Source organism: Centruroides sculpturatus, unplaced genomic scaffold, assembly GCF_000671375.1.
Source record: "Centruroides sculpturatus isolate CEXI.00-Female unplaced genomic scaffold, Cexi_2.0 scaffold1452, whole genome shotgun sequence".
Classification (NCBI taxonomy): Eukaryota; Metazoa; Arthropoda; class Arachnida; order Scorpiones; family Buthidae; genus Centruroides; species Centruroides sculpturatus.
In genome coordinates, this window is record NW_019385571.1 from 160781 (window position 1) to 184208 (window position 23428).

The window sequence follows — 23428 nt, forward strand, 5'->3', positions numbered from 1 at the left end:
ATAAAGTAAAATGATAATTAATTTCAAAAATATATAAATTAATATAAATATATAATATAGAAATTTTAAATATTTAATGATTTAATACGTTTAATAATGTTTAAAATTAATATTTTACATAAAATTTAGATAATTCTAACTTTTTAAGTATTAATATTTGAAATAATTAATGTAAGTTGTATACTTTAATATATTAACAATTTAGATGTATTTATATATAATTTTATATAGAAATAGAATAAAAAATATTTTTCAATCTTTCAGTTTTAGAAAATGAAAAATAAATTTAATTTTTAATGATTTTATTATACTTTAAGGTTACTTAAAACCTTTGAAATTTCAATTTATTAATTTAATCCTCTTATTTTCTGGAATAAATGCATCAAGAAATAAACTAATGAAAAATTAATTAAATTTTATATATACTTATAAAGAATATTAATGTATTTTTATATAAAAAATTGTAAAAAAGTTATAATAATCAAGCATTTTTTTTCTTCTAAAATTTATCATTTTAAAATATGAAAATAGTATTCAAATTGACAAGATAATGTATTAGAGAGAATATTCACTAAATCAATGTAAAAAAATAAAATAAAATAAAATAATAATAAGTGATAATTTATTATTCTAATAAGACAATTATAAGTGATTGCTAAATGCCATTTTTCCGTTTTATTTATCAGAAAATAGCATTTTTGGCTTGAATTATGCGACAGATATCAAGTTTCAGATTTATACTAAAATTTTGATCAGCTGACAGCTTCGTGTTGTACCTGTTCATTAATTTTGTTTAAAATTGCATGAAGACACACAGAAATTTTACATTAATGAGGAATATAACAGATCCGAATCTCAGATAAAAATCTAAAAACTTATGATATTGTCATACAGAGAACATCTATTATATTTGAAAGGAAGCCCGAATTCAGGGGCGTCGTGAACAAAATGATACTTTAATTTTCCATAAAATTATATCATTTAACACATAAAAATGCCTTAAAATATACAAAAAACAATAGTTAATTAATTAAATTTATAATCAAAATGTTTAAGTATAGAACAATACCATACAATGCACTAAACATCAAGCTATACAATTTAATCAATTGGAAAATTATACGTGAAGATTTATATTTAATTAATAATGAAACTTCTTGCAATATTTAAACTAAAATTTAAACGATAACATATGAGCTTATTGTTTAGATTATATTGAATATTATGCTGATTATGATCTCGTTTGAATGATTAGAATATTTAATGTAATTATACGACAATTAACTCTGTTTACTATATCAAAATGCAATGTCACAATTCAGTATACAAATATATTGTTGTTTAGGTGATTAATCCAATTAGAACTACATTAAATTGTGAAATATGTAAAAATGTAAAGGAAATAAGAAAATTTTCATTTATAATACTTATAAATTTATTTTTTAGCGAATTTTTGCTTGTTTAGAACAATATAATGTCACAATTCTGTATGCAAATCTATTATTGTTCAGGTGTCAATCCAATTAGAAGTACTGTACATCAATTATCCTCATTATAATATATTTAAATTGTGAAAATTCTAAAAATGAAATGGAAAAAAGTAATAAAATTATAAATGTATTTATTAAAAATTGAGTCATTTAACAAATTTTTACTTTCCCAAATTACTGAAAATATTTTCATTTAAATTGTTTAGTAAACTAGTAAAACACTAGTTCTAATATTAGGTATTTTTACTTTATTTTATTCTATTTTTAAATATATAAAATTTAATTTAATTTATTATAAAAATTCAAAAAATATATTTAAAATTTAATTGTAATATTTAAATTTTTATTATGGTCACAAACTAACTTTCTGGATTTAAAAATAGAACTTACATGTGAATGATATTTTTAACTAATAACTGATAGACAAACATAAATTTTGAGTGATTTTTGTATTGAACGGATGTCTTTTTATGTAAGATGTAAGTATTTTAATTGAAATTTTTATTAATTACATAAATATATATGCATATTCATGTTATAATTTTAAAAAAATTAATTTATATTTTAAACTATAATAAAATTACAAGATGTCTAAATAATTATTTCCTTATTGAATATTTCAAATATATTAATAACTTTATTAATTATAACATAGAAATATATATAAATAATTTATTAAAAATGTAATATATTTTCTTTTGATAAATGCATTAAAATATAATTTTGAGAAAACTGAAAAGTGATTATTCTTGGAAAATTATCATTATAACTATGCCTATACCTTTTTTTAATATGAATATTATACCATTGCAATTTTCTGTTTTGTATGTTTTTAAATAGATGATGACCAGATGTAACAGTGAATAATTATGGTATATTGTTTATTTATAATAGAATGAATTATTATTGTTTTGATGTAAATTAAAATATAGATTGTATAATACATATGTATAGATGATAAACTTTATTAATAATAGTTGAATATATTCTAACCATTAGCAACCTTTGTACAAATTAGTTATATCTCAAAATTTTATCTGTTCAATGACATCTTTCAAGCTTCTGTTGCTGTAGTGATGACCTACCCGACCTTATTCGTGTCAACGTAGCATATCCTGCTTAGAAGACAACAATGATGTGAAATTTCCGCGAATTTTTCCACGTCACCTGTTACGTAAAACGGACATATACAAAATATCCTCCAGCTTTTATTTTTCCCCCTTTTTTTTAAATGTTTTTACCCGTATTAACAGTGTCATTCACTATAAAAGCAATGGAAAGTATGTTTATATATTTTCTTTTCGTTTATTTATTTAATTATTTAATTACTCTGTTTAATAATAGTCAATCCACGTGTAACGTCAGGATAGGGTCACTTATAGTATTTGTATAGGAATTAAGGATTTATTTTGATGAAGAAAAATATAATTCATATGAATTTTATAAATTCATATGAATTTATAAATGTAAAATTAATACGTTATAAAATTCTAAATTAGAAACGTCATAATTTTATAAAATATGCATCATCATCGACATTATTTTTATTTGCTTAAAATCGAAAGCAATTTTTTAAATAGAAAGAATTAATCGTTAATTAATAATAAAAAACGAGAACCCGAAAATTTAGTTTTAAATTTATTTTTAATTATTAATAACTTATAAATTGCTCCAGTTTGCATAAAAAATATTTTATTTTTAAAAAAATTTTTTTAATTTTAAAATTATAACGTGAACGCTAACAAAAGACAGACGATAACTTTTGTTTACGGTAGAAAAATAAATTTAATTAATTTAATACTAGAAAATTATTATAAATCGAACAGAATCGATAATAAATATTAAAGAAAATAATAATAAACCGTTAAAACTAATTTAAAAAATAAATAAAAAATAAAATCTATTAATTTGAATAATTATCAAGCAGCGCCACTCGATGGTATACGAAGGAACTAAAGAAGATGGCTGGGACATCGGAGGTAGTCAGCCGAATCGGTACGTCGTCCGTTTCGCTTGACGAACGAGAGCATTTTATTTTTCAAAGCATACGTTATAAAGCGGTTACGATTTAGTTTATAAATAATGTTATTTTATCGGTTAATTAATAATTATTCGTAGTTTTAATCGTTGGAAGTTAAGCCTCGCATTAGTAGCATTCAAACTGGACGCCAAATAAGACGAATGCTGATTGGTTGAGAGGAGTTTGGCGCAAAATTTCGACTTGTTCTCGTAACGGTTGTGGAAGTCGGTAGTCATAGAGGAGACTCTGTAGGATTTTCACCTTCCCACCCGGATTTAGGCGTTATTACATCGTACCGGAGTAGGGAAACTTTATTATTTACTTAAATTTAATCGTGTGAAAACATAATATAATTAATTTTTTTATTTTTTTTATTTTTAATCGAAGTGGAAAAGGTTTGTTGTTTATGCATTATCGAGATGGTTTACTTTGGTAATTTTGAGTAATTTTATGTATTTATTGCTTTATTTTATTAGTGTGCAATGTCAGTTATCAGCCTGCATGATAGTAGCACCAGTATACACGCTTTGTTTGGATGCGGTAACGAGGAGTGGAGAACTACCACGGGTATTCGGCCACGCGCACATAGTAGACACGAGTTTAAAGAGTGTTGCGAAGTGCTGGCTCGTTGGAGTGATGGTCTGTCGTATCTCGGTATTGTTGTTGAGGTGAGCGTTACTTTGTGTGTTAATTCTTTACCCATTAAGTAATTTGTCTTGTCCAGATGAAACCGGTTAACTGATTTATTTTAGTGCCATTATATGTTGTGGATCAGTATTGTTCAACCTAATTGAGGACTGCAAGTTATATGCGACTATGAATTGTGCTTATTTATGCTTGTGTGGAGTTACCGTTCATAACAAAGTACTTACGGTAACTCCTGATTACTGTTTAAATGTCACTCAGTATCGGTACGATCAGATATTTTCCTGCAGACTCGCGATTCAAAGACATTGCTTTAGATGGCTTATGGGAATATTTTAAGTTTATAAGAGAGAGATTATGTTTGCATCAGACTAACAATGAGAGTTTCATTAAATGAGTAGTTTAGAGTTACTTATTAATGAATTATTTGATTAATAAAATCATATCTAAAGTGTAAATATATGCAAAATATATTTTAATCTAAAGAAGAAAAAAACCATGACCAGAGCATTAAAAAAATATTTGGCCTCAGGATTTGGGCCTCACTCAAATATGTCTTTAAGACTGTAACCTTTTTTTTTTCTTGTCTGGATCTTAGACTCTAGCTGTGTTCACCTAAAAATAAATATATTGGAATTTACTTTTTGTATATTATTTATTTATTTAATAAATGTATAAAATCTACAGGATAAATNCCTCACTCAAATATGTCTTTAAGACTGTAACCTTTTTTTTTCTTGTCTGGATCTTAGACTCTAGCTGTGTTCACCTAAAAATAAATATATTGGAATTTACTTTTTGTATATTATTTATTTATTTAATAAATGTATAAAATCTACAGGTTAAATTTACAATGTCATTTGAATCATTTACAGTTATAAGCAGTAAATGTACAAGTATTTTAGCTCTTTGGTGTGATCATATTGCTCATTGTTTTTTGCAAGGGGAAAAGTTCAGACCGATTTGAATTAGATTGCTGACGTTAATTGTTTCTGCTATAAATCATCATCGTTTTACAAAAAGAAGTCAATAAAGATTGATTAGGTACAATTGCAGCTCCAAATGAGGTGGTTGGGATCATTTCAGAGTCATACACCATGCCCATATGAGTAAAAAAATATAGAAGAAATATGATGTTCTACTTTGCAAGATATAGATCTGAAATCAGCCTATTTAGAATTCTGAAGATTCTCAAAAATATGGTAAAATTTAAAAATGAAAAAATCCAGAACTATTTCTCAAAACAATGCTAAAAATCAACTATTTTCCATTTAATTAGAGAGATAGAAAAGCTCATAAAATGCAAAAATGCCATTGCACTGAATAGTATATCTCTAATTGTTTTATGTGTAAGTTTTGTCTTAGTGGTATTGTATGGTCAAATATTTTTATGTATTATTTGTTTTCGTGTGTTGTTGTTTGTGTCACAATGACATATCTTGATGTTATTGTGATCTTTAATATCTTAATATATGGTTCAATGTTGTTTTCTGTTTTTCGAATTTTTAAATGTCTTCGTTGAATATATTAAAATTTGTAAACAGTTACGTTGAATATTTTAAAGAACGCCTGACGATTACCTATAAACTAGGCTGAAAATGTTAGTTTGAAAACGTATTACCAAAAAACACTATCTTAGGTGGTTTATTCTTCAAAATTAAATTATATCATAGTTAGCATGTAATATAATGGCAGCACCAGCCAAAGAATGTAGAATGACTGTTGATCAAACTAGGCAAAGCTTTATGTAAATTAAACTTCTTATTGGAATGTAGAGCAAACGTATATCTTATATCAATATACAGATTCAACCCATCAGTTCAGAGTGAATCATTGACCAGGAGGGTGCCTTAATAAGTCCTTATGTCTAGTTAAAGCTACCAAGTACCAGCTTTTGAAGAAAATGAGTAAGATTGAGAACAGATTACACTAGAGACAACAACACATTACCTGCAGCAAATGCATATTTTGCTAAGTTACATGAGAAAGTGGCCCACAGGCTTAATTCTTTAAACATGAGATTGGCCAAAATTGCCTTAATTCATTTGAGATAGAATTGATTGAAAGGAAAGTTGTTTGACTGGTTTTGTTTGGGATGACATTGTATTACTGAATAGAGTGCAACAAACCAAAAAATGGGTCCAGTATATCTGTTGCATACTGAACTTGAACCTTACAACAATCCTACATGAGGTTGAAAAGGAGAAACAGTGAAATGTTGGTATAACAAAATTGAGGGGACCATCAAAATATTTTCATTATATTGAAATACAGTCAAAAATGCAAAGATAAAAGAAATTTAATGATGATAAAAAAAAAAATCTCTTACATTTTGAAGTAAGAAAGTTTTTAAAAATTCAGTTTATCTATTAGTATTTATATGAAACCAAATTTCACATTTTCAGAATGTAAATAAATTAGAATAAAAAATGGTCAAACAATATCATGAGTGAACAACTAAAGTAACAATATAGTAGTACTGATTACAGTGGTGCCTTGTATAACGTACTTAATCCGTTCCAGGTACATGTCCGTTATACGAAACGCATTTCCCCATAGAAATACATGTTAAAACATATAATTCATTCCGCAGTATAAAATAACCGTACTGTACCATTAAAAAAAAAAATGAAAATGGAGCAATTATGCCGTGTAGTCAGATGTTGTGAGGAGGAGGTGGAGGAACACTTTCTTCAAACATTCATACAGAAACACTTTTTACACATTACAGCAGGACTCTATTGTTTTTTAATCAGAGTCAGATTCAGGAGAGGTTACCAGAGCTTGCAGGGTCATCTCCTCTTGTTCCATCCTTTGTTTTTTGGCAACTGGCTTCTTGAAAAACATGTCCAAGGTGTTCCTCAACATCTGTCAGAAATGACAGGCAAGGGTTGTCACTGTAGAGATCATTGATCCTGTTGGCCTCAGCTCTGTTTGGATAATGAGTGTTGGTAAACTCCTGAACCTCTCTCCATTTGACATGGAAGTTTTTGTCAACTTTCACTCCTTCTGATGATTTCTTGCTTTGTTTCAATTGAAATCACCTTTCTGTTTTTTAGAAGCCACGATTTGCACTATACTTGAATAAATGTAAATACCCTGCACTGAGGTGATGTATGTAATAAACAAGGGAGCAAGCTGAATTCCAACATGAGCTCTGTACTTCAGATATACTAATAATATATTCTAATAATACTAATATATTATAAAAATAGCAGATTGTCATTGGCAACGGCAAAAGAGTGGAAACAGCATTCGCACTTGTTCACAGAAAGTCTGTTGTTTGCCTCACATAACTGCCGAACAGAAAGTCTGTTCGCAGTGTTTGTAATTCGAGGTGTACATTATACGAGGCACCACTGTAGTTGGAATCTTAATTAAAGATGCAAGACTTATTTCTGATTGAAGCCATTATTTTCTGGTAAAAGAAGTCTAATTTTTGTATGTTGTTTCTTTAATCAAAGATTTTTCAATAAAATCCAGTACTGTTACAGCATTCCAGTAGGCTGTCAGGCACATCTTTTTGTTTAATTTTTTTTTTTGCACATTATCCAATACTAATTTATTCTCTTTCAAAAAAACTGCTTTCATTCTTTGTTTTTCTCCATTTTTTTCTTGTAAACCTAAAAAGAAATAAACTGTAGAGTAATAACATTAAATGAAACCATAACTAAGGATTAAAGTTAGTGTTGCCAGTTCAACTAGACATGAATTTTAATGTTGCCAGACTATTTGACATAATATTTATCATTTACTAATAAAGAATGATTTGTGTATTTATAGATTTTGTTATAATGAAACTATTCTTTTGTAACAGGCAGAATTTTTATTACATTAAACTGAAACATTTTTTCGTTGAGCTGAATAGGAAATTGGCAGGAGATTCAAGATATATTTGTTATATTGAAAATTTTATTATACTGGCATTTCACTATATAAAGAATGGACCTTATTACAGCAGAATATTTTAGATGGGAAACTGTTCTCAAGTGCAACAAAATGATCACAAACATAACATGGCCCAGAATAATGTGTGGTTCATAAGGAAATGGTTGGATAGTAACAAATTCATACTAACCAGAGCAGATAAATGTAAGAAATTAGTAATATTTAAAAAATTAACATAGTCTTACAAGAATATAGTAAAACAAATGAATGTAAGGAGGTAGGTGAGAACATCCTCACATCTACATCAAAATGTGTCAAAAACTTTCAAAGTTGGCCTTCACTAGAAAGTTACCATCTTTTTAAGAAAATATGCATACTGACACCGGCTATTTCACATTTGCTAAAACAAAAGAAAGAAAGCTTTTTGGTTTCATAGAAAAAGGTATTTATCCATCTTACTAGAGAGTGACATAAAAATTTATAACGTCAGCTATGCCGTCTTACAATTTTTCCATAACAAAGTCAGTAATCCTGATTTTGAAGAAATCTCAAATTTAAGTTTAATGGAGAATGAAATTACTACTACTATGAACTAAGAAAGCATGTACTGTACCCCTCTATTAAACTGGATCTGTGGATGCTCTGAGACTTTTTAGTGTGTTTATATTCCTGACACCAATAAATACCAATCTGAAATCATAGAAATGACAGACTATGCATCCTTTGTTCTTTGCATTTGAAGGGTGTTTTTATAAACAGAACAGTGAAGTACCCTTGAAGAGCCTAGTATCACAAAGTCTTCAGTTGTGAGCCATTTAGAAAATAATATCTTATCAAACTTTTTTGTTGTTGTTAAGTTCCATCGAGTCGTCGACGACTCCTGGTGACTTCATGGACAAGTCTTCTCCATCTTGATCTTTCCCTTGTTGTCTCTCGTAGCTCCAAACTTTATAAATGAATTTATATTATTATACTAAAGGTACATAGACAATGTACTGTAAAGTGGGAATACTTTGCACCACTGCAAATCACTTTTACCAACCCCTGACAAGTGAAATATGAATCATTTGAATACATTTCTTATTTTATCTCACAGAAGGCATATTATAGCACATTTCATAATTGAATTGGTCATCCCACAATTTTTTGCACTGGTGTAACTCTTGATTGAACTTTAGACTGAAAAGTCTTAAATATTGGCATTTCAACTTTTGTGTCTATTCCAAAGCCTCAAAGTTATAATATGGTAAATGTGTATTTATTTTATTTCTAATTATGTTGACAACTTATAGAAAGAAATCATTTATTTATACTTTATGCCCAAAATGTACAGTTCAAGTAAATGCAACTGCACGTAAACATTTTGATTATGTTGGGGTTACTTTGCACCAGCATGGAGATGGAACGAGCATAGGAGAATGTTTGTTTTCTGATTGTGCTGTTTCATAAGTGACTGAATTCCCTGTGGATGAGTCTAAACTACACTGCATCGTTCATGCTTATTTGGGTAGGACTGGAAGAATAGTGAAACAGTTCATAAATAATCAATCGGGAAAAGAATTATTGAGAGGCTTTTTAAAAAAATCACAACTAAAATTACTTTTTGTAAACATAAAAGCAAGCAAACATAAAAGAAGGCTAGAACAGGTATGTCCAACCTGTGGCCTGCAGGCCACACTGCGGCCCACTACACCCTAAATTCTTTAGGTACAGTTTTGTTTATTTTGTTAAAGTATGTTGTAAAAATTATTCTCGTTTCACTGGATACTCTTTGATGTTATAATGATGTAATTGATGCTAGAAAATTGTTTTATCTAGAAAACTGTTATGCATGTGGGTAGTGCATACTATTGTGAACAATTCTTTTCATGCATGAAAAACATCAAAACTGCTGAAAGAAATGGGTTGAGTGATTCCCATTTAACTAACATTCTTACAATTAAGACTAGTACTTTAAAAGTAGATATTAACAATATTATAAAAGAAAGGCAATGTAAAAAATCGCATTGAATTTATTTTTAATTTTATTGTCAATAATTTTTTTACTGTCAATAAATAATACAATATTTTTTTGTAATTATATATATTTGTTATTAAAATTTGATATTCCCATTTGAACTTTTTAAAAGTATATATTTATATAAGGTACCTTTGTGGACCTCTGAATATATGTAAATTTCTAATTTGACCCATTACGAAAAAAGGTTGGACAACCCTGGGCTAGAGCATTAATAACAAAGGAAACGCTTATGGATTAAAAAATCACAACACGGCAAATACAGTCAAACCTCTGAACAAAGCCATTGACAGGAAAATTTAAAAAATGGCCATTATAGGAGGTGAATTGAAAATTGCACATATATAAACTTAATTTATTACTTTTAACTTTGTGGGAAAAATCACAAAAAAAAAAAGATTAGTTTATAGAGTGCTTCTAAAAACACATTTAGATTTTTTAAAATTTCTTCAAATTCTTATTTAAAAAACATCTGAAATATAGTTGTTGTTGTTTGTTGAAAACGTTAGATTATTAAAAGGTCCGAAAACGTTAGATTATTAAAATCTTTTGACTGCTGGAAGTAGTATTGAGGTGTTAATTGTTGTTTGTGTTTGTTGAAATTTTTTACCTTTTGCTGTTGGAAGGTGGGAGGTATTTTAAGAATTTGAATGTTTAACTCAATTGTGGAAAATGAATAGAACATTGGCCTTATCTCAGTCAAAAAGAATATTTGAAAATTTTGTATTTTAGAATATCGCTGATGATGAGAATTCTTCCCAAAACATTACAATAGATAAATAGTTAAAGTTATGAATTCAGAAGATGAATATTTGTCCATTTCTCTGAATGCATGTGCTATGCATTATATTCCATATTTCTTTATTAGTTTTTAAGTTAATGAAATACAGGTAGCCCTCGGTTTATGCAGCAGTTCCGTTCCTACAAAAGCCGGCGTAAAACGAACCCATATTTACAATGAGATATAGGGTTAGGTTCTACATGTTAGGTACATAGTGAAAAATAAGCAAATAATTTTTTAATGCAATATAATACAAAATACATATAAATTTTTAATTTTTAAAACGTATTTTATCATAAAATAAAGTGAAATGTTTTCACTAAAAAATTTTAGTTTTGGATCTCTTACATTTTTTCGGAAAAAAGTATCCATCTTTAATTGTTTACATTTTTGTTTTCTTTCATTGAGAATTTCGGAATATGGTCGAATGGATGCGATGATGCTTTTTTTTACATGTGCACTTCGCTCCCAATTATCGTCTAACTCACAAAGTTCATCTGTCAAACTTTTCATAGTTGAAAGGATACATTAACTTGACGTAGAGCCCGACAGACGAGCGGAGACACTGATTGGTCGACCACCGGTTGCTGTAGCACATGTATAAGGTCAGTTTGAGCGGGAAAATTCAAGGTGGCTAAGGAGAGATAGCTATCGTCTGGCTAATAAAAAAGTATCGTCTGGCCAAAAGTAGATTTGTCTCACTAACGATAGTTTGTGATCGCCAGAAATGCTACTACGTCGTAAGGTGTTTTCTTGAACGAATTGATACAGGATACATTCATTGGCGCTATGGATTTGGACGCCATTTATTGGACTATTAAGTTTGATAACTTGACTCGTGGGTACCTAAACGTTTAGTGTTTTAATATTAACTTAATGCAAATGTATACATATCCAATAATATTAAACAGAAAAACTAAATATATTCAATAAAAATCTTTGTTTTAACGAATATACAATGTCGTGGCTCAGTAATACATCAACACTGAAATGAAAATCAGTCTGGCATAGGGAAAATCGGTGAATTACACCGCAAAACAGCAAATTGCATAGCGGCGTTATTGTGAATCGGCGTAAACCGAGGGCTACCTGTATATGGTTTAACTTCTAAGTTGTATGCTGGAAGTAATTTCACTTCTAGTAACTGTCAAATTCTTCAAATAATGCTACGTCTTTAAACCATTTGTATTTTATCCACATATTTACATTATATTAAGCATAACATTATTCTCTTATTATTAGTGTAACGTTAAAAATAGTTAATCCGTATAAAATTTCCTCCTGTGATCTTTGTCAAAATTTTCTGAAATTTTGCATATAAGGGATTGATACTGTTAAAGGTTGGGGAAGTGAGGAAATAAATTGGTTAAAGGTGTGTCATATCTTGAGTAGAGTTGGACTTAATGATGATTTTACTTGTTATTAGCATTTGCAATTTTTTATAAAACCCATCCCTACCCCCCAAAATTAAGTTTTTTGCCATTTTATAATAATTAAAAACATGGTTATTTTTAATAAAATATCATAACAGATGGTGCCACCAAAATTTTAAATGTTGCTGGGAAAGTTAAGCAACTCCTTGCTGGATATTTTTTATCTACAGAATTACTTAAGGCAGCAATTTTTTGCTGACATTCCATGCATTATTCTGAGTACAATTAATGTTTGACAAATTTTATTCTGTAAAATCCTGTTTTGTTTACAGAACTGTCCTTGAACATGCTCACAAAAAGAATCCCTTCAAACTTTTCAACAATGTGGGTTAATGTGATACAAGCAACTGAAAAGTGGTGAAGTGAAAGGAAATGAACAAGCTGGATATAAATGACAGGAGAGCCGAGATGTTTCTCAGAACTGTTTTTGCATTTTTTGGACATGGAATAAGGCTGTAAAGGTCATAGTGTTACAGGCTATCTTGGAGACAAGCATCCAAGGTTGTTGTTATGACTTGCAGACTACATGTGCCATTATGTCAAGCATAGCTGACTATCTCTTGTGGCAATCGTTTAAATCTCCAGAAAATCATTTTTGATGACAGTAGTTCTCCAAAAAATGACATCAGAGTGGAAAATTGCCACCTTATGCATGTGATGATAAAGAAAAAATTGTATGCAAGGCAGGCAATTGTATCAAATTTAGAATAAATGTATTACTTCATTTAACAAAAGAAGATAATTAAGACAAAAAGATATAAATAGATCAATAAGCAATCTTAATGTGGCATTAGTTATATGATACTGATTTTTGCAAAAAAAAAAAAAAAGTCATTACTGCAGGAGTTTGATTTTCTACAATTCTTAACAAAATGTTTGAATTTTTAATTGCATAAACTATAACTGTGGCACTAATATGGTTGATGTTTTCTTTATGTAATTTCCTCTATGATCCTTTTTTTTTATATATTGGATTCATATTAGAATAACAACGATTACTAGGAAATGAGTGAACTTTTAGTGCAATTGCAATTCTGCAGTTTTTACAAAACATTATAAGTGTTGCATAGTAAACTGTATCATTTATGTTACTGCTTTGTACATTGCACAAGTGATTAAGAAATTAATGTAATGTTCAGTATTCCATGCTATGTAGTATGACTTGCATTTCTTAATACAATTTATGGGGTTGATAGAGGATATGAGTTAATTATTTTGGATGTATTATATAACAAGGGTACACAGACTTTTTGCTATAAGAGCCCTAGTTACCTACCTGAAAATATTGTGAGCCACACCTAAAGTTCTTGGTATAAAAAAAATTTTCAGAGTCATAATGTATTTATTTTGACAATTAAAGCTGTTACATTAATTAAAGTAAGCTGTTTTTATGTATTTATTACATTTTTAAAAAACATGAGTTGACTGTGGGTCTGGTGTATTTACAAAATACAGAAATTTTTAAAAATAACATTTTTTATTTATTAGTTGAGCCACAATTAGGCTATTGAAGAGCCGCATGTGGCTTACGAGCCACAGTTTGGGCATCGTTGTTATATAAGACTGTTTTCGAGCATTACAGGGATGTGAGATGATAGTCAAAAAGTGTAAAAATAGCATTACATAATTTATGATGATCCCTATATATATTGTTTGCTATGTGAAGTAGTAATAATATTCAGCACTCACATTAGACAGTCATTAGCCACCACAGATATTAAGAATGCTTTATAATGTTGATCATGGATTTGGCTCAGTTGCATTGTAATGATAATGTCAAAGACAATCTAATAAATCCAACCCAGACTATCCATGAAAACTTCTGAGAATAAGATCCAGTCTAGAACATGAGTAGTCAGAATTGTGGTTTGTACCTTAGTTACAAGCCATGATTCTGACTACCCACGGTAGTGATTTTTTAATTATATAAATATTAGTTTAAGTAATTTTTAATAGTAAAAAAGTTTTTGAAACATTAAATTTTATAAAACATATTAGGTGGATAATGAAAATCAAAGGTGCCTTGTGAATTTTGAAGATAATTCTTTACATTGGATTTTATATAAAGATTTACAAACTGGTATGTATGTTTAAATATTTAATTGTATAATTGCATAGTAGTAATTGATTCTGAAAAATAATTGTCAAATAAGCTGAAATCCAGAATAGCATTTTGTACATATGACAATTATTAAATATAGTAAAATTCTTTCCTATGGAAAGTACCTGAAATAACTTTTGTTGCATTCTTAATTAAAATATTTTTAGAGGATAGCTGATCAGTATTTTTAGTTATTACATGCAATATCATAATGCTTGTAAAGGATGGCTGGAAAGTCCTAATTGTTTGTATGAAGAAAATGAACAGCTTTGTCATGAAAATTTGAAAATAGTACTTGTCTTTGCTTCTCTGACATGTGATCCATACTGTGGAATGTTCTGTCTCCTGATATGGCAGAGGAAACTGGCAACAATGTTGAGTAGGATGTTGAAAGGATGCAATGGCTGATACAAATGATACCATAAAATGCTCCTCTGTAGTGACATCCATGTGGGTTCACAAGCATCAATTACAAACAAAATAATGTGTGACATAATGAGTGGCTTTACTGTGCATTTTAGTAAATAACAAGTCACAGCCAATGTTGTTAGGTTGGGAAAAGAAAGCTTTTGCAATGGGAAGTGTGCGAGATGCATCTTGTAGTGGGAGGCCAAGCACTTGTTTGGAAACTTGTGCTGCTGTGGGGAGTCAATCATACAAGGTGAATCAAAATTATGTGAACACTATTTGAGAGAAAGCATTTACTCAAAGTTTGCATTATACAGAGTCTCAACCTGACCACCAGCATGATTAATGCACTCAAACCAACATTCAGCAGTACAATTTAGTGCCAGAACACCAGAGATTGGGGAGACTATAACAACAGTCCATCATGACCAGTCGGAATAGAAAACAAAACAAAATTAAGATGTTTCAATAATAATGTTTAATTAAAAATTAAGATTGTTCACATAATTTTGACTCACAAAAGATTGTTCACATAATTCTGACTCGCCCTGTATAATCACCAACAAATTCAACATACAAATGTGATGCACAGTTAATCATTCCAAGATTAACAATACAAGTCCACATAAAAAAGGACTTCAAGTTAGAAGTTTCCATCTAGTAATGGTTAATGAGTTGATGGATGTAGATCTGGATTGACACATGCATTCCTGTCAAATAATGCTGCAAAGCTTTCTAAGAACAATGGACCAGATGAATGTTTTCAGATTGTTCAGATTGTAATGTTTTCAGATGAATGTGTGATTTATTTCTGCTCTTGGAATCACAATGTGTTTTTCTTGGATAAAGAAAATCCTCATTTCTTTGAGGAAATCAAGCACAACCCACCTCATATTATGGTTTGGGAAGGCATGGCTACAGGTATTATCTGCTTTGAAGGTTAATCAGAAAAATTATCTCAGCATGCTCAAGGACTGGTTTGTTTCCCAAGCTTGCAGCAAAAACAGTTGCTGATGCTGTTTTGGTTTCAGTAAGATAGTGTGCCAGTGCATTTTGTACTAAATGTCTGTGCAAATCTGGACCAAATTTTCCCAAATCTCTGGATCAGATATGGGTCAACAGAGTCTTCAGCTCCTTTGCCTTGGCCTCCAATGAGTCCTGACAATGTCTTCTGGAGTCTTGTGAAAGTGCTAAAATTTCAATACTCCAGACTAGCAATCTGAAAAATGTAGTTTATGCAGTGTTCTGAATTGTCACCCTGCAAATGTTGTTGTGAATGAACAAACATGGAAGTGCATAAGGCTGTGGTATGAACATGGAGCCTATACAGATATTTTTTATTCATAAGAGTAATCACTGTACTTTAATGTCGTGTGATATATAGATATCACACCTGTCGTGTAAGTCAGGTGTAAAGAGACTTTCTGGCCACCCTGTATTATGTTGTACAATGTAAATTCAGAAAATTTAATTTATAAATAATTTGACCAAATTTAATCTGGAAGAAATTAAATTTTGTGACTAGGAAATATCTATTGATAATGATATCAATGGATACATGAAATGTAATATTTAATTTAGATTTTTGGAAAAAACTTGGGAAATTTTAGCATTGATTTTGCAGTTTAAAATTGACAACTTACTGTTACCTTATTCCAGCTGCTTAAGAATTTAAAACATTTTTTGATCTGAATGAAAAAAAATTCTAAGTAAACTTTTAGTTAAACCTTTTTTTTACATAATTTCTAGGTACTATGCAGACAGATGAAATAACATGTGCAATTTGTGATGGAGAGAAATCAGAAGCTCCAAATGAAATAGTGATATGTGATAGATGTAACAGAGGTCAGTAGATTGAAATTAATTAAATATTAATATTATATATTAATGTTTTAAATTAAGCATTTAATAATTTATCACAATTTATATACATACAAAAACAATAAAAAAAATCGAAAGTACATAAAAAGGGTAAAATAATTCAGCATCATTGTTTGGACTTGTCCTAATGATACACATATGGAAAGTGATCAGGCAAACATGCCAATAACTACTCTGGTGTTCCCTCCTCATTTAAAATTAGATAGGGATTTGGAGACATTTATCCATGTTTCAATATAGTTTCTAGCTAGTTGTTAATTGTGAGTGTAATGTCATAGAGCATTTGTAATTTCATCAAAAAGGTAAAATATCAAGTTTCTCTCTTTTGATGGCAAAATGCTTTGATTTGAATTATTATTTTGGACCATTATAGTTTATCTATGAAGATCTGGGAAAAAATAACATCTGTAGAACTGAAAAGTAATGTATTGAACACAATTTCAACTCCTTTTATAAATAATTTTTATGGTAAGTTTTAGTAAAGATATGAAATAAAACAGTTGTAAAGCAACTTAAGATAAATATTTGCTGAAACAAACTAGTTTGTATAATAACTCAAATAACGTATGCCCTTCACTTAGTAAATAGACTAATCTTTGCTTTTGAGCATGATAAATACGCCGATAATAAATATAATATTGTAAACAATGGGTTGGCAATGACTATTCATTCGTTCACATGTGAGTGGTCGGATTCGGGAGTTTGGACGTCCTGAGAGACAATGCAGCTGAAAGAAGTGCACACTACAACTTAATTAAAAATATCCATTTATTTTTGTAAATTATTTACACGTATACATAAGGTAACATTATAGAGTTCGAGCGTCATAAAATGAATAAAGCTTCGGTAGAAGTAACTTTTTTTTTTTTTTTTTTTTTTTAGTTACACGTATACATAAGGTAACATTATAGAGTTCGAGCGTCATAAAATGAATAAAGCTTCGGTAGAAGTAACTTTTTTTTTTTTTTTTTTTTTTTTTTATAAGTTAGCCAAGAGAGAGAGAGCTTATATTCTTGCGCATGGTGCTAAATACCTTGGTCGGTTGAATCGGCTTGATCGAAGTCTTGAAGTCACAAAACGTCCTTATGACAGGATGGAGAGGTTTCTTGGTTGGGTACAGTTAGGCTGCTTGATGATACCATTCACAATCAAATGTTTGTTTCTAGGGCGTCTACGGCAAAGGGCAGTTGAAAGGATCGGCAAGGGAACACTCACATGGAAAGGAGGACTCCCTGTGTTGGTTTCGATGTTTGTCTCTTATTTTGGGGATCTTCCCCTTGATTTTTATGCCCTTTTTAGGCAATGTTAATTTTTTTTTACCAATAAGTGATTTTTGGATGAAAGTTCCTGGTGACACATTCGGAAGACGTGTCACTTTTGGAAAGGAAGTAGATCCAGGAAAAGTTGCGATCACATCTTTTTAGTGTTGGGAAAATTTTTTTTTATATAATATGTGAAATTTAAGCATTAATTTAAACAAATTTGATATATTTAGTTGTTGTTAATTAAAATTTCCATCTCATCCGGTCTCTCACAATACGCTTTCATAAATCTTTAACATTTGCTCACATACATTCACTTCGCACACTGAAATACTTTGATTCTTTTCCCCCACATTGTCTTTTCAACAAAATTTCAAGTAAGTTGTGTCAGATATTTTTGTGATCATATATCATAACCTTATAAATTTTCTTTTTTGTTATGAAAGTACTTGGGTTTTCTGTATCTCTACAAATGCTGAAATAAAATCGTTTTCAAATTTTTTTACTTAAATAAAAGTTTTCGGAAAAATCCAAGATGAAATATATTTTAAAATATTACAAATTGAAGGCTAAATACAAATAAAAAATTTGATGTCTTCACATATCCTTCACAATCACAAGAATACAATTAACATGAGCAGAATCAACCTTTTCTGTGAGGCTCAATATCAATTTACATATTCGTAAACAGAGAATGCTTACGAATATATAAATTGATTAAAAGTCTTTTTGTCATGGTATTCTTGAAGAAATATTTCTTGAAAAATATTTGAAAAATTCTTGAAGAAATATTTCTTGAGTTTTTTGTATTTGGTCTTCAGTTTGTAATAATCTAATTTGCAACTTTCCTATTTAAAAAGCAAAACGCTGATTAAACATGACACTTTTATTTTTACAATAAATTAGTTATATAAATCAACTGATTACAAAGCATAATTTAAAAAATGTCAACTTATTGTTTTCTGATGTGCTGATATTCTACTTATTCTGTTTTCTTGATTAGGTTATCATCAACTTTGCCATCGTCCAAGTATTCCAGATAATGTATTAAAACCAGAAGTACAATGGCATTGTAGGCAGTGCATATTTGCAAGTACTGCAAAGGTTAGTTTTAACCCTAATCATGATTTTAATAAAATAAAAATTATTAGTAGAATAAATATACAATTTCTGATAACTCTTGACTGTTAAATGGGTTAATGTTAGACACTTATATGGTACACTTGAAAATATTTTGGCGATCATTTATTCAATAATACTTCCCTTTGCATAGAAAGAAATGGCCACTATTATATTTTTAGTAAATGTAGTTTTAAAAGTACACTTAAATTTTAATTCTACTAACATGAATTTGACATAACAGATACGCAAAGTAAAATTTCACATTATAAAATTTGTTTGATATTTAAATTTTTTAAGTTCACTTTTAGTTAATTGTTACTTTAATTCTAAATTGAATATCTAAAAAGCACATTATACTGAATAAAAAAAAGTTAGTTACCAAAAAAACGATAGTTGTGACATTGGGATTGTAATTTCATTTTTTTTTTTATGATTTGATTTGATTTTAATATCAAATTTTTATTAAAAGAATTGTAGATCTAGTCACCTTTTAATTACAACATATTGAAACTATAACAATTCAAAATTAAATAAAACTTTTATTTTATTCTTGCTGTGCAGTTTCATTATTATTATTAGATAATTTTGCCTCAATACTTTTAAATTATAAAACAATAACTGTGATAAAAGGTGCACATTATTGTATAAAAAATTTTTTAATTTCTCAGTAATAATGTTTATATGGTAATTTAGGTATAGTAAAAGTTTTCACCATAATCTAATATTAAAAAAAGTAAATGGTTTCAAAAATTTGGTGTTTTTAATAGAAACATGTTACATTTAAATGATTGGGACTAAATATGCCAATCCAATTGATTGATAGTTTGGATTAATGGTGAATCTAGCTAGGTGCATGTAATGCACCCACAAGGACTCAGGCCATTTGAGTCCTGGTTGATTACTAATACCATAGAAAAAAATACAAATATTTGAAAATCATTGCATTATAATAACAAATACAAAGTTTTTACAACTTTCTTTGTGTATATACAAAAAAAAAATTATAATGAAATAATCTAATGCCTCCCTATAGACAAATTATTCATATTAATCATTTAATTAGCCAAATTCTAGTCCAATCTTTCAGACGATCATTGGTTATTTTATTATATACTCATCAGGCTTTAAGATGTTTATTATATACCAAAAAAATTATATACATATGTGACCGCAGGGTCGGCACCTCTTTGGCGCCCTGTCAGGATGACACCACTGTGTCTTGTAGTAGACACAGAAAAAAGGTCGCGTTTGTGGACTTTTAGTTCCGGGATGGAGGCGTACCGAGAGAACCAGAGGAATTACACTCTAACTCATCTAGACATAATACCCGTTTATTGGTCATACTATATACAATCGCAATAGCTATGTATAATCAGTTTAATTAACATATCTAAGTTTTTCGGTTACCCGTATTCCTGAGAGAGAGCTCACATATATTTCGCGCAAGGATAAATACCTTGGTTTGAATCGTTGATTAGTCTTGGGTTGAATCGTCGATTAGTCTTCACAAAGTTCTTTCGAACGTTGAATCGTTTTTCAAGTAGCACAAAGTTCTTTCTAACGTTGTCGGGCGTAGTCCTTTCGAACAGCGGCGATTAGATGAGTTCCTGGTAGCGACTTATCCGTTTTTGTAAAAAACGCAGTGCGCACAAATTTCCAGAGACTGACTCTTACGTATCGACCCCTCCTTTTTATAAAGGGGGTCTCGTTGGGTTTTTTCCACTGCCTTATTAGGACTGTCCTTTTTTCTTTGACCAATAGTCTTTTTCGAGATTTCGGGTGACACATTCGATGTATCATGCTTGACAAGGAACTAAGTTCGTGGGAAAAGATTTTTATGCTCGTTTTTTTATGGCAGTTTGAAGTTAAAATTTTTTCCATTTCCTCCCTTAACAAAAATTTTATTTAACGAATTTATTCACTAAACTCGACTCTCACACATATATACTTTATGGAGCCATGACACACCTAAATAACTTTTGCGCTATATTTTATAACTGATTGTACACCATCCTCTAAACCAGTGATGGCATGAATAATAATATCGTTTATTATAAAAAGTAAATTCAATATTGTGAATGAATTAAAATATTTGAGTTAATAAAGCTATTTATTAGCTTTGTTAAATCAAATGTTTTACCTTCTTTCATTGAAAATTACAAAAATATGTTTTGTCTGTTTGGTGACATTTAACAAGAATTGATAATGGGGGAAATCAAAAATTTCAATTTTTTTATTTTGATTATTGTGTACTAAAAAATTTATCTTTTATTATCTTCTGCATGATTTTAAAATCTGTTTAATAATAATTTCAAATTATGTTTACAATCTGGTTTTTATTATTAGAATATAAATGTAATTGCTCTTACATTTTCAAAAAATTAAGATTTTAATATTTTTAAAACTTGCAACATTGTCATAATCTATAGTTCAACATTAATATTCATTGCAATATTTTTGTTATTTTATAGAAAGGAGGAGCAAGAAAGAGAGGTCCAGATGGTAAATATTGTTCATTTTTGTTTCTATTCTTAAATTGTTGAATATACACTTCTAAAAGATAGTTTATTCTTGATTAGTATAGAATATCAGAAAATTTTTTAAATTTTATAACAGCAGATATAAAATAAATTTCAGTTTGTTTGTCTTGAAGCCATTGTTTTTAATATAATATACCACATCTTAGAGATATAGATAAATGATTTGGCTGGAAAAAAATTTGAAAAGTATCTTTTGTGAAGTATTTCTTTAATGCACTACAGAACTATAGTAATGAACACTTAATTAATATATTTTACTTGAATGAATTAACTGTATTTAGTATTTAATTCATTAACATTTTCAGGATTTCCTGTTGAATTTCAATGAGAAATCCTGAAGAAAGAAAGAAAAAAAAATTATGTAGGGAAGTATCTAATGAATTATTAATATTACTATTAATTATATGAAGCGTGTTAAATATTCTATAAGCTAGATCAAATACACTATCTTTTTGACAGTAGTGAAATAAAAAAAATTTCTGAAAAGTATTAAACAAATATATATGTATATATTTACTAACTATTACATAAACTGTTTCAAACCATGAATTCAAAACTTATTTTAAGTAATAAATGTTGAAGATGATCACTTAGTGATTTAAAAACTTTTTGTGATAAATTAAATGCTGATGAATATGGGTTTTGACTTATTTAATTTTTATATTTAGACAGAATACAATTAAGTTATATGCTTCAATCTGTTTCTTATTACTTTTCTGTATTTAAATAAATATGGGGAATGTTCTAAAATGCTTTACATTAAAATGTTGAACAGGTAAAAAAAAAACAGCTATTTAACTATTGCTATGTAAAGATAAGAATTGTGTGTATACAATTCAATATACATTAATAAAATGATGGGATCAAGTCATCAGTTTTCTCCTCTTAATGATTAATTTGCTTATAAGTTAGTTATAACTGAGAATTATATAAAAAAAATTTTTTGTTCATTGACCAAAAATGGGCATTTGTGGATTTTCATTTTTTAATATTTAATTCAAAGTGGCTTATTATGATAAATCTGTCTCATATTATGCAATATAAACTGAGTTTTAAAAGAAAATTTACTCTGATATTTTGACTTCTATTTTCATCTTTGGTATGACCAGTAATAATCTTTTATCCTAATGTACGATAAAAGATTATTAGTCAACTGTAACTGTCATAATATGAGAAAGCTTTTCAACTTTTTTGGAATGATTTGCACTAGAGCATCCTTTCTTCTTTCTCTCACACAGTTCTTCAGTTCATTCCAATATATTTCTGTGGTCAGTTAGAGAAAAAGATTATGCACAAGAATCTATTTGTTTTCTTTTGTTGGTTCACCTGTCTTTATGACAGAATTTGTATATATGTTTCGATTTAAAGTAATGGGATACCTTAGCAAACTTACTACAGTTCTGTAGCTTTGAAAATAGTCCTTTGTCCAAACTACTATTTAAAATCACAGCTTGATTTTGATCTTGACAAACTTTTTTGCAATTGTTACTTTTGCAATAGGCAAACTCTAATTCTTTTGACAGAGATTGTCTTATCAGTTTTTCCTGTCAGCATCTCATCTCATTTCTCAGGATTAGATCAATAATTGTCTGATTGTTTTTAATAGTGTTCATTTACATCAGCCGTCATAAGGGGGAAAAGACATCTCATCCTGAAATATAATCTGACCATTTATTATTGCTGTAGAGATTGTGCCCAACTATTCTTGAAAATTGCAACCATTAATGAGTCAAAGATCTATACTCAACATTTGGGAAGTTGATGATTCTCAAAACTTTTCTTATGATAAAATCATTGCAGCCTTCCTAAAGTCTAATTTATTATTTGCTCCTGCATGATC

General features: G+C 28.9%; 1 protein-coding gene across 1 annotated transcript; it reads left to right on the plus strand.

The window, feature by feature from the left end:
* The first annotated feature begins 3414 nt into the window (after positions 1-3414).
* On the plus strand, positions 3415-21591 carry LOC111640218 (metal-response element-binding transcription factor 2-like). The gene is made up of 8 exons (XM_023386219.1): positions 3415-3485; positions 3609-3810; positions 3898-3905; positions 3987-4178; positions 14273-14354; positions 16533-16628; positions 18930-19030; positions 21520-21591. Coding segments are annotated over exons 2-8 (552 nt in total). The 5' UTR covers positions 3415-3485; positions 3609-3809.
* Positions 21592-23428: the final 1837 nt, after the last annotated feature.